Genomic DNA, 13,597 nt, shown 5'->3' with positions numbered 1-13,597 from the left:
TGGACAAGGGTTGACGGGAAGGGTAGTTGAGTGCGATGTGTCCCTTGCATGCCTGGCCATTCATAGCTTCAGAATTTGTGCTGCCCCATCTAACTACCACTGCCATTTCACAAGTGTCTTAGTTTTCATCTTATCCTACCCACACATCATGCCATTGGCAACTGCAAATGAGGTGGAAATTCAGATGAGTTAATGTCTGGGTGTGATATAAAATAGCAGATTCCTAAAGAGTGGTTTTTTTCCCCCCTTACAGGCATGTAATGAATTCACTACACATGTGATGAACCTTCTCCGAGAGCAGAGTAGAACACGTCCCATTTCCCCAAAAGAGATTGAAAGAATGGTGGGCATCATCCATCGAAAATTTAGTTCCATTCAGATGCAGCTCAAACAAAGCACTTGTGAAGCAGTTATGATTTTAAGATCAAGATTCCTTGATGCCAGGTATGTGAGGCTGCGAATCTATTGGTGTGGCTTTTTTTCTTTTTTACTCCTTGTATATTATTTTCTGTAAAAATGGTTAGTTGGTTTTAGATTCTTCATTAATTTGGCTGTAAGAGCTCTTCTCTACGATGGACAGATAATTCACCCCATGGTGTCTGCGCTGTCAAGTCTCTTGTCTGGAAGTGGTAGTGCTATTAGCTGCCAATTTGGTGACTCAGGAAATAGATAGGATTAGTCATTAGTCATTAGTACTGCTACTAATGACTTAGGAATATGTAGCCTTACAAATCTGATGCTAAAAAGTATTTTTAAGAATAACTTTCAGTCTGTAACTTTGTTTCAACAAATGTTTGTTTTCTAAGATTCCTTCGTGTTACATTGCTTGTGTACCTTATGAGAATATAGTTGGAAATACCGATGCACGTAAGAAAGAAGTAGTATTTTAATTAATATCCTTTACCACAAAACCCCCAAAACTCTGTTTTTCTAAACCAAGTAAGAAAAGCTACCAGTTTCTCCTATAAGGATGAAAATGTCTCTTTTACCTGAAGCTTTCACCAAGTTTCACAGGAATTAGGTAATAAGTTGTGTATGGTGTGTTTGACCTACTGGATGATGGAATAAAAAAAATTGTCCGGTTGCCAGTATTGCATATGCTGCCTCTGCAGGGTTGCCTCTCGGGCATTGCTAAAGCTTGTGCTCAGTCTTCAGCTTTGGAAAGGAGTTTGTTTTATTTGGCTCTCTTTTCCTTGGAATCTGACAGAGGTGATAATTATCATCCCAATTTTACAGTATAAAAGAAAATAACTAAGTTAGCCTCTCAATTGGAAAACAAGGTGTGTGGAACAGTCTTCATGACAGAGCTGTTAAAGCCAGAAAAGGAAACGTCTGCCACCTAATGTAACTACCATGCTTCTAGTTAAGTGAATCCCTGTATCATCTTTGGTTCCTTCTATGATATCAGTTACCAGAATTCATCAGTGCTTCGTTTCCAGCATTTTTCGTATTAACTCTTTCTTTCCATCCTTACTTGTACTATTGAGTTCATGTTCATCCTTCTCTACTTGGACTCCTACTAGTCTCCCTGTCTCCGGCTTACTCTGCTCCTGCCCGTCCTCCATATACCTTTTCTGTTTCTATAGCATCTCTATGATCTGTAATGGCTTTGATTAAAAACCACAGTAGCTTTTCAGTGCTAGATAACTCATACATACTCACTGCTTTACCCAACATTTAAGGCCTTATATGAATGACCTCCTGTTTTGTTGTTAAGATTTTTTTCTAAAGTGTTATTTTATTTTTTTCATATTTAAAAAATACCAGGCTTGGCCCTGGCCGTTGCAGCTGAGTGGGTTGAGCGCAGGCCTGCAAACCAAAGCATCACCAGTTTGATTCCCAGTCAGAGCACATGCCTGAGTTGCAGGCCAGTTGCCAGTATGGAGTGTGTTAGAGGCAACCACACATTGATGTTTCACTCCCTCTCTTTCTCCCTCCCTTCCCCATTTCTCTAAAAATAAATAAATAAAATCTTTTAAAAATTAAAAAAAAATTCAGGCTCACTGTGGAAAATTCAGAAAATATCTAGAATAGAAGGAGGAATGAAAAACAACCATATTTTTAATACCTAAAGAAAAAAATCACTATATATGTTTTAGTGTATTTCCATCCGGTTTGGGGGCTTTTTAAAAAGCTGTTCTTAGCCCTGGCTGGTGTAGCTCAGTGGATTGAGCACGGGCCTGTGAACCAGAGGATAGCGGTTCAATTCCCAGTCAGGGCACATGCCTGGGTTGCAGGCAGGTTCCCTGCAGGCCAGTTCCCTGCAGGGGATGCACTAGAGGCAACCATACATTGATATTTCTCTCCCTCTCTCCTTCCCTTCCCCTCTAAAGATAAATAAATAACTCTTTAAAAAAAACTGTTCTTGTATTGGTACAATATGTATAATTTGGCTTGCTTTTTTAAAAATTTACTATGAATATGTAAATAGTTTTATATAATATATAAGCTCTAACATTAAATAATGTTTTAATGATTGTTGAAGTCCACCAGATGGAATTGTGGTAATTTACTTAGACATTCCTTTATTTATGAGCATTTAAACTATACCTTTTAATTTTCATTTTAACTTCTTTCTTACTGCCTTGCTTGCTTGCTTCTTTTTGTCAACAAATATTTATTTGTGCTAATATAAAGATATGAAATGTAGGTAGATACACTTTTGCCAACTGGGTTTACATTCCCAAGTAAACAAATATGCTATAGTATTTTATTTATTACTGTACTAAAGTGTAATAGGATGATAAATGCTATGAAGAACAATGAAGCAAGGTGAGGAGAGAAAAAAGGATGGAGGGAGGGTACCACTTGAGACAGATTTTTATTGAGACTAGTACTTTAATGAAAATCTTCACGACTTTAAACTTTTAGTCTCCCAAGGATTAATTCCGAGAAATGAAATAATTAGATCAAAGTTTGAGCATTTTTAGTGCTCTTCCTGTGTCACGAAATTGTTCTTTTCTGTGTTTAATCCAAAATGAAATACCTCTGGGTCTTACCTGTTTTCTCTGAATAGAATTCTTTCTTTTCCTCTGCCTAACCACCTGTGTCATATCACACCCACCCTTCACCCCCACACACACCTCCCAGCTTTCCAAGATGAACCCTGTTCTCCCAGCCCTTTCCCAAGTCAGTCACCAATTGTGAGTTGTCACCTGTGAGCTTGGCTAGTATGGAGCCTGGAACATAACTGGAGCACATGTTAGTTATCCACGGAGACCTTGCTGTCCTCCCAGGCCTGGCCTGAATGCTTCCTCTTTAGGGTGCCCCCTTTAATCACTCCACTGACTGGTCCTTACCTTCTCTTGATACCGAGACTACATTTATACAATTCTCCTGACCAGCAATTTTCAGCCTTTTTCGTCTCATGGCACACATAAACTAATTACTAAAATTCTGTGGTATACCAAAAAATGTAATTTTGTGGATTTGACTGAAGAATAAGTATAATTTTGACTCATTCACACCAGATAGCTATTGTTGCGTTGACTGTTGCCATTTTTTAATTTGACAAAGGGAAAAGAGGTCAGTGCCCCTGACTAAATAGTCAGTTATTGCATGTTTTAAAAATTCTTGTGGCACACCAGTTGAAAATCACTGCTGTAAACCAAACTTTATGCAGACTACCTTTCTTGTAACTTTTCATGAATATTCCCTCTCTCCCCTATGGAGTAAAGAGTCACTGAAAGCAACAACCAACTTTTACACATTTTTACACATTTATATTTCCCACTATTCCAACAAGCGTGTTACATGTAATAAGCTGCAAAAAATAACTTATTGAAGATTTCTACTTAATACTTACAAAAGCTCAAAGAGTTAGGAAGGTAAAAGAGCAGCAAACATTTTAAAATTATTTGCTAACTTTGAGCAGTTAAAAAAAATACATAACAAAGACATTTAAAAGTACTTCCAACAGAAAGGAATCTCTTCTTAACACAGTTGTGATCCTTATTTCTGCTTATACTTTCCTGTTCATGTCAACATGCATACTTACTATTTTTTATATAACTGCATGCATAATATATGCACTGAAATGATTTATTCTTCTTCCAAGAAGAATATGTTAACAATCCAGTATGAGCAGAGCACAAATGAGAAGGGGGCAGAGGTTGGAGCAGAGTCCCTTCTCCCACAGAGACTACTCTTAGTGCAGCAATGTTGATGGGGCACAGCCCTGGGACTGATGGGCCACTGCGTACTGGCCTGAGGCATAGCCACTTAGTGTGTGCTGAACCCTGGGGGAGATGAAATTTAGGGGAAATGTTTAATGGGCATGTTTTTGTAAAAAAATAAATAAACTATAAAACCAAGTTGTCACGCCTTCAAATGAATGCAAATATTGAACTTCAGTTATATCTATTCTTGTTGTATTTCTTAGCAAGTCTTCTTCCCTGAGAAGGGAAGGTATTTCTGCTCTAGGCAAACATATTCATTCAGATATATGATTCCCTTGCCCACTCTGGTTTTTTGTTAAAGCCATACTCAGATTTTCTTGGTAATTGGACAAGCCAAAGTCTGTACTTGTACAAAACAATGAAGAATAAATGTGCATAGGTCCTTTTGCATTTCTATAGTTTGGACCCAACCAAAATGTTTGGGGGGAGGAATTGTGTTCTGCATATAAATGTGTCCTCTATGGTTTTCCAATGATGCTAAAACCACTTGTGAAAATTATGAAGTGAGCCAAATTTATTTGTTTTCCCAGATATGTTTCTGTTTGTTCATCCTTTCATAAGTCCTCATTTCCCCCCAAAATGCCCAGTGTCGTCCACTCCAGTGTTCCCTGGGTCTTGCTGCTGGACTACATGTCTTAGACTGGGAGTGACAAACTCCCATGCTTACATATTATGGAATTGAGTAGAGTGGTCTCATGGGAAGCAGTGAGGATTAGAGTGGATGGCCGCACATCTGAGGGGGCGGCCCTTACTCACCTTTAGTCTGTGGCTGAGAGTGCAGGCCTGGTGTGGCTCATCTTCCACTGTTTAAATAAAAAGCCAGAAACCTAGATTTTTATGGGCAAGACATCATTGTGTAGCCTCAGTAAGCATTATCTGTGGATCAGGTATGGTAATTATCTGTAGGCTTGCCAGTTTCAGTATCTGTTCTAGACATTTTCCACCGAAACAACCTACTCATCTGAGTGTGTCTCTTCTAAGTACCACCAGGTCAGAGCTTTGTTTTTCTTTTCAAGCAATGCATGACGTCTGCAAAAATGCTAATTGCTGTTCCTGGTATATATCTTCTCCTCCTCTTCTCCTCCTCTCATCTCCCCCATTTAATTCATTATTGAATCCTGTTAATTTTAATCCCCCCAAAAGATCTTGATTCTCTTCTTCATTCCTTAGGAAACAATGGTTTAACCTTTCAAAATTTACTGGAATAAGAAAATTTAGTTCTGATAACCTGAGATGTTTTGATCAGACCTAGATTTCTTGCTCCCTTGACTCTTTCCCTTAATGTTGAGACATAGATTACATGCTTGACCTGCTGGGTTAGTGATATCATTTTAACCAGAAGGTCTTGTGGGGTTATACACATTTACAACTGCCCACTGACTGTCTTTTTTGAGTGTAGCATATCATGGAGAAGATCATTAAAGTTATTTGAAAGAAAGCATTAGGAAAATTATTTGGGGAAAGTATTTTCCAGTTACTAGAGAATCTAAATTCTTTTTAAATCCTCACCTAAGGATACTTTTATCAATTTTAGGAAGAGGGGTAGGAGGGTAGGGAGAGAGAGGAGAGAGAGAAAGAGAGGGAAACAGAAACATTGGTGTGAGAGAGAGAAACATTGATCACTTGCCTCTGTCCTGAATGTGCCCTGACCGGGGATCAAACCCACAACCTAGGTATGTGCCCTGACTGGAGATTGAACCTCTAACCTTCTGGTTTCTGGGATGACATTCCAAGCAACCAAGCTACCTGGCCAGGGTGTGGAGAATCTAATTTGAGGTGGAGCCTGACAAATGCTAATTTTCAGGCTAGAATTCTTTAAAACCTTGGTAACAAAGCCCAAATATAAATGACATTTTTGCTATTTGAAGTAAATATGTTAATAACTACTTGATCTTCTGACACTCTGCCTCCCCTCTCCCAATAAGAAATATTTTTATCCCCTAGTCTTTCCCTGTGAGCAAATCACACCTTAGTCTAGTCAGTCGCTTAAGCAGACAAATCTGGAAATATTTGATGTATTTTTTCCTTACTTTGCTTTTTTCTCTTCTTCACCCACTTCCCCCACCCAATTCATCATCAAGTCCTATTGCTTTTACCTTTCAAATCTTGAATCTTTTTATTTCCATTACTCTCACCTTATGCTGTTACCATCATCTCTCAATTTGACCATAGTAGTTGTCTCCTTAAATAACTCTATATTTTCTTTCATGTCTTCCTCCCACTATTCTTAGCAGTCAGAACAATCTTTTAAAAAACATAAAATTAAAAACCTTTAATAGCTTCCTACTGGTAAAATGAAATCCAGAAATTCTTATGGGGCCCACTAAGCCTATATAATCTGCCCCCTGCCCATCCTTCCAGATTCATCTCACACATGCTCTGATTTTTACTGTGCTCCAGCCTTTTTCAGCCATTTGGACTTTCCAAGCTCTTTTCTAATACAGGCCCATTTCCTCTGCTCATTCCTCTTACCCTCTCTGACTAACTCCTACACATTCTCCAGATCTCAGATTAAATGTCACTCCTCCAGGGAAACCTTGCCTGACTCCATGATCTATGTTAGGTTTCCCTCGTATACACTTTCATTATATATTATGCTTTTTCTTCATGGTACTTGATATGGTCACCACAGTTTGTAGTTATTTATTTCTGTGTTACTTGTCTAATGTCTTTCTTTCCCCTTTCTGCTTTTCACCTCAACCCTCCCATCTGCTGTAAACTTTCAGGTAGATCTTACTTGTTTTGTTTCAACTTGTTCTCTATTAAGCTAGGACATGTTAGATCTTCAATAAATATTTGTTGAATAAATTAAAGAATGAAGTTAATGGCACTTTATATTCTAATGTTTTTCTTAGTGACTGTAAGCCTTAAAATGAATTGGATAGTGCTTTGGAGGATATCAAGAGAGTAAGTTATGATACCAAATGAATAAACTAGACCCTAAGAATGTTTAAAAATAGAAATTTACCCTTTAGTTAAAGCTAATTTTAACTACAGTTCTTTTTGGGTTTTGTTGTAGACGAAAAAGGCGTAACTTCAGTAAACAGGCCACAGAAATCTTGAATGAATATTTTTATTCACACCTCAGCAACCCCTACCCCAGTGAAGAAGCCAAAGAGGAGCTGGCCAAGAAGTGCAGCATCACAGTGTCACAGGTGGGTGAGGACTCGGGTCTGCCTCGTTTCTCTGGGAAGGTAGGAACCCTGTTCTTTCCTCAGGGCGTTCTCATCAAATGTCATGTCCAGATGTCCCATCATCAAAGAAGATGTAAAGAAAACAGATATTTCCACATATTTATCCAAGCTTTTAAGGTCAGATAATTTTTTCAAAAACCCTAAGTGGCAGGGAATCAAGATAGTCATCCACCTCCCTAGTGTAAACCTTTGGTAGAAAGGACATAAACGTGCTATGGGAAGAGACCCAGTTTAATGGCATGTTGTCCTTCTTTTCCCAATTTAGATGACTGACCTAAGCTTCCACCAGTGAGAAACCAGTTTATTTGTTGCTGAAAGGATATTTAATATAACTAACTCTTTGGTGAAAGCTTTGAGGAATTCACCAAGTCCTTTCTAAAGTATGATATTTGGGCCCCAATGATTTCTTGGTTGTCTTGTTATCCATTAAAAAAATTAGGTTCATTTTTGTCATTATTTTGTCTTTTGTTCTAAAGGTCTATTTGTAATAAATTGAGGCCCTGAAGTTAGCTGTCATCATCTAACAAAAATGCATTTAGTTCTAAACAGATTTACTAGTATTTAGATTGAGGATTGGCAACAAATAGACAACTGTACCTCCTAAAATAACAAGTATATCGTATTGGCATTGGATTGAAAATACAATTTAAATATGCACATTGTTGCTTAGAGATTGGCATTTGAGTGTTATTTTTTTACAGCAGAAGTGGTAGTTCCCAACCAGTGCTTGCAGTGGAGTTTGAGGAAAAGCTGACTCTTGACAGAAATTTCAGTGTTTCCAAGAGGTCCCATGACACAAAAATTTCAAAGTAGCTCCTAAATAAATACTCCTGCTTGTACATCTGAAGTCCAGTGCACTGAAGGTCCCTTTCACATTCCGATGAAAGTGTCATATCAGCATTATGTCATTGTTACTTAAGGAAATAGGGGCTGGGTTTAAGATGTTAATCCAGTTCCTATCTTGGCATTAGTTTCCATAGAACCTCTAGATCAAAATTAGATTTATAATGAAGATTTTATTTATTAGTTATTATTATTCTCCTATGAAATAGTGGTATACCTTGATTTTGGAGGAGGGGGAATGAGGGCTCAAATTTAAATGGAATATAATCGATCTGGGTTACCAGCTTATAAAAACATGCAATCTTTAAAAAAACATCACTATCTGGGTTATGTAGTACTCATTGCCACTTGAAATACAAAGGAACAGTATAGTGTGCTGGATCAGATAGGGAAGATGAAATTAAAAGTATGCTTACATCAAGTTGGGTATTTTATGGTGTGTACACTTCCCTGAACTTTAGGACTGAGGTCATGCTGATCCCCAGCTGATGATGCCAAGGCTGGTTTTCTGGCTCTCACTTCAGCTTTCTGACTTAGAATTCAAATGTTTTCAGGTCCAATTTAAAATTTGTTTATGTGGTTCCTCTTCTTTCTTTTTTTCTTTTTTACTTCTATAATATTCACACATTTCTGAAGAACTGATAGAACCCTGGTTTTTCCTTAGTTGTAGTACTAGCATTTTATGTGTAATGTAGGATTTGCTTAACATATTGCTTCTGTAATAAGTGAGAGAAAAGTTTCCTTCTGGCTGTTCTAAATTAGGGAGGCTTTGCTCTACTTCTAAAATAGGCTAGGGCCCTGGCTGGTGTAGCTTAGTGGAGTGAGCACGGGCTGCAAACCAAAGGGTTGCTAGTTCAATTCCCAGTCAGGGCACATGCCTGGGTTGTGGGCCAGGTCCCCAGTGGGGGGCCATGTGAGAGGCAACCACACATTGATGTTTCTCTTTCTTTTTCTCCCTCCCTTCACCTCTCTAAAAAAAAAGTAAATAAAGTCTTTAAAAAATAAAATAAAATAGGCTAGGAACCCATTTACTGGTGATTTTTTAAAAAATAGTTTATTAGCCCTGGCTGGTGTAGCTCAATGGATTGAGCATGGGCCTGTGAAGCAAAGGGTCGCTGGTTCAATTCCCAGTCAGGGCACATGCCTGGGTTGCAGGCCAGGTCCCCAGTAGTGGACACATGAGAGGCAACCACACATTAATGTTTCTCTCCCACTCTTTCTCCTTCCCTTCCCCTCTCTCTAAAAATAAATAAATAAAATATTTAAAAATAGTTTATTACTATAGTCATTTCACTTGTTTTCTATAGCAAAATGATTTTGTTAGGTTTGAAATTTTTTAGTAATTGCTTTAGTGGTAGAAATAGCATAGGTTTAGATATATTACTCTGTATAAAAGCAGACTTTCTGACCTTATTTCTCCCAGTTTGGCCCTTCAAATACAGAATTTTAGTGATCAGTTCAAGAATCAGTTTAAATTCTGACTATTTCTTCCCCTTTTTACCCCTTTCCTTCTTCTTAACAACACCTTTACCCCACATCTCTGAAGTGGGAACAACGATGTTGACATTTTAACTAAAGAAGCATCAGTTGCTAGCCTTATAAATTAGTGCCCTTTTGTTTAAATTGTTTGGAAGTTAAAGCAGAGAATGTTCTAGACTTGGCGTGTTAACTACTTTCTAAAGATAAAAAAAAAATTTAAAATATACCTTATACTAAAATACAATTAAATTTAGAACGCAGAAACTGTTGGTATACAAAACTAACTTAAAAAAATTGAAACCCACTGAAAATAGGCAACTGTAGTAACACTATTTTTGCTAGATTTAGAGCATATGAAACTGATTTATTCTTTATTGGTCAAAATACTTAAAATGCTGCTTAAATACTTAACGATTAAGAGTAAGTATGGAACTTTCAGAAGAAAATGTAAGGAAATATCTTTAGTATTTTGAAGGTAGGAAAAAATTTTTAAAAAGACATAAAATGTGTAAGCAACAGAGGAAAACATTGATAATTTCAGTGATAGAATATTTACTAACATCATTTTAGTAAAGATTGGATCAGGCAGAAAGCTCAATATATATTAACTCTAGGGAGAAATTTTGATGAAGAACATCATTTTAAAGTAATTCTCTGTAGGCTTTTTATTATTTGCAAGGGATCAAAAAAAAAAAAAGAGTGGAGAAATGGAATAAGACATTGACCAGGTCATTAGAATCAACATCGCTAAAGAGGGACAGGTGAGCATTGAGTGTAATATTTCACCCAGGAGTGTAACCTGAATTTTATCACCAAAAAATACTGGGCAAACCCAAAATAAAGAATATTTACCAGGGAAAAAGGGGGAGGGCAATATTCTTTTAAAAATGCCAAAGCAAGGCTGTGGGAATGTTCTAGATAAAAAGAGGCTAAAGAGTCTGGACAAGTAAATGCAATACCTGACCCTAGACTGGATACTGTACTAGAGGGGGAAATATGTCATAAAGAATATTATCATGTTAAATTTACTACATTAAATTGCAACTTGTAATTGTACTTTGGTTATATAAGAGAATACCTCTAGTTTTAGGAATATACATTGATTTACTTGGGGATAAAGGGTTATGGTGTATAAACTTAGCCCCAGATGGTTCAGAAAAAAATGTATGTGTTTATGTGTATGTGTATATGTATATTAACGATGCAGACACAGCGCATATGAATGTATGCAATGCACCAAATGATAAAACAAGTGGGCAGATACTGTGCTAGAGATAAAAGGGACATCTGTGAATTTAACAGGCAAAAATTCCTGCCCTGCTGACAGAACTGTGTATGTCTGCTCACCAAAAGATATGCATAAGAATATGCTTAGCAACAGTACTCTTATTTTTTTTAAGGTTTTATTTACTAATTTTGAGAGAGAGGGGAAGGGAAGGAGAAAGAGAGGGAGAGAAACTCAATGCGTGGTTGCCTCTTGCACACCCCCTATTGAGGACCTGGCCTACAACCCAGGCATGTGCCCTGACTGGGAATCGAACCAGCAACCCTTTGGTTTGCAGGCCCGTGCTCAATCCACTGAGCTACACCAGCCAGGGCGCAATAGTACTCTTAACAGTCAGACTATACACAATGGAAATACAACAATAGAAATGACCATCAGTAGGAAAATGGGTAAATAAACATAGTATATTTATGTCTATTTTGAATATTATATAGCATTGCAAGCAAATAAACTAGACTATAAGTAACTACATAATGCTAAGTGAAAGAAGCCAGGCTCTCAGTATATGATTCAGATTAGGGATTCCCCTCGGGAGAAGAGTGATTGGAAAGGGGACTGTTTATTGCTCTAAATGCTAATTTCATGGGTGTGTTCACTGTATGTAAATTTATCAAGCTCTATACTATGTGTCCCTTGTTTGTATATATGTATTTTTACTTGACTAAAAGGTTTACTTAATACAGCAATAACAAATATGTCCTCATGGAGCTTACATTTTCCTGGGAGAATATAAACATAAAATAAGTAAATGAAATGATAAACTAGACAGGGATAGGTGTTAGTGGAGAAGATAAAAGGAGGGAAAGGGAACAGGTAACTAAAAGGTGTAATTTTTAATAGGGTAGTAAGGAAAGCCCCTCCTGAGACAGTATCTTTTGGGAAATATTGAAGGAGATGAATGACAAGCTATGTGGCCAATTGGTGAAGAACATTTCAGGCAAAGGGAAGGGTAAGTGCAAGTGCCCTCAGACAAAAGTGGTCTGAGCAGGTGGTAAAGTAGTAGGAGGTCCAAATGGTGCAGGGTTCTTACAGACCATGGTAATGACTCTGGCTTTTAGGGGAAACTGAGGAGTCATCTGGTCTGACTGCAGTTTTAACCAGATCACCATGACAGCTATATTGACAACAGACCTTGGAAGCAAGAGGAAGCAGACACCAGTCAGGGTGCCACTGCCGGTCACAGAGTAAGATGATGGTGGCTTGGACCAGGGTGTAGTAGTAAAGGTGATGGGAGGCAGCTGGATTTCAGATAATTGTGAAGGGGGTTTGAATTGCAGCAATTGTGAATTGCTGAGGGGGTTTACCGATAGATTAGATGTAGGATGTATGAGAAGAGTAAAGGATTACTCCAGTTTTTGGCCTGAACATGGAAGGATGGAGTTGCCATCACGTATGTTGAGGCAGCTTTTGGGAAGAGAAAGATCAGGAGTTTGGTTTTGGACATATTATGTTAGTATATACTGTAGTTTTTTTAATGCACTGTATAGTATAATAAAATAGGCACAGGTAAGTTTTAAAATGGCAATTTGTATTAGCCCTACATTAATTTGGACATCCTGAGGTTTGGTTTGATTAAGCTGGAGTTCCCCTTTTACATAACACCCTGAAAATTCACAGAAGAAGTAATTATTTCTAATGCCATAAGCACTGAGAATCATATTTAAATTGTCACATATTCTTAGTTAGTGGAGCAGATATTAATATGCTTTTCCTTTTCGGAATGGAGCTACCTTGCACTCATTATTCAGGTTACCAAATCACAAAATACTTCATTGTTCTCCTGATTCCAATTTGGAATTTAAATAACTCTGGCTCTACTTTTGTGCTAGGTGTTTTTAGAATGAAAAATATTAACTTATTCTTCATTGCTATTCTAATTGAAACATACTATAAAGAAAAGATTGATTTTTTAAAATCAGATGAGAATCTGAAATGCTAAAGAGGTTAATTGGCAGTATTAAGATTCATTCATACATTCATTCACTTATTCATTCAACTAACACATTTTAGAGCCTTTAAAGTGGTACATGAGACCAGGTGTTGTAAATCTGGTGTGAAGAAAAGTACCTAACCCTTACAGATAGGGAGAGTAATGTTTAGAGAAATTAATAGATTGGATGAGAGACACAAGTCTTCAGGAAGGCTGGAGGTTTGTACATAGAGGTTATTGATAAAAGGGAAGAAACTGGATTTTTACTTTATTTCCTGCAAGAGGCAGTATGATCCCTCTATCCCTGAGGCCTCAGCTACAGAGTCCTGGTTTTTGAGGCCCAGGCCAGGGCTTATATCACTTAGGCTGCATCATTTCCCCCTAGCCACTTCAGAGACTCCAGGCTAGTTAGTAGTCTGAGGTCTCCTTACTCATTAAAGTACTTATTCCAGAGCAGTGAATATTCAGTAAGCTAATTAAAATTTGTAAGTAAGATTTCCTTATTAAAAAATGTATTAAAATAAGAAGAAGCCTGTTAAAATAATAATTAGAGCAGGGAAAAAATGACTATCAAATTATAGTATCTTTTCCAGCTATCCATAACGGCCTTTTCAGTTACTTTGGCAGTTAGATATGAGGCAGAAGTAGATTTTACTGTGAGTATGCAATTGGTGAACTGGAGACAAGT

The 13,597-nt window shown here is 37.4% G+C and overlaps 1 protein-coding gene across 2 annotated transcripts in view; it reads left to right on the top strand.

Moving 5' to 3' along the window:
* The window catches only part of PBX3 (PBX homeobox 3), a 201,438-nt gene that overhangs the window by 162,848 nt on the left and 24,993 nt on the right, over positions 1–13,597 (top strand). For both annotated transcript variants that reach the window (XM_037160366.2, XM_037160447.2), the window contains exons 4-5: positions 254–444; positions 7,198–7,333. In XM_037160366.2, coding sequence (XP_037016261.1) covers positions 254–444; positions 7,198–7,333 — 327 coding nt within the window. The remainder of the gene's footprint in view (positions 1–253; positions 445–7,197; positions 7,334–13,597) is intronic.

The sequence above is a fragment of the Artibeus jamaicensis genome, unplaced genomic scaffold (assembly GCF_021234435.1).
Source record: "Artibeus jamaicensis isolate MK-2021 breed Jamaican fruit bat unplaced genomic scaffold, CSHL_Jam_final contig_471, whole genome shotgun sequence".
Lineage (NCBI taxonomy): Eukaryota > Metazoa > Chordata > Mammalia > Chiroptera > Phyllostomidae > Artibeus > Artibeus jamaicensis.
The sequence above is the reverse complement of the archived record's forward strand: the minus strand, read 5'-3'. Positions and strand labels throughout refer to the sequence as shown.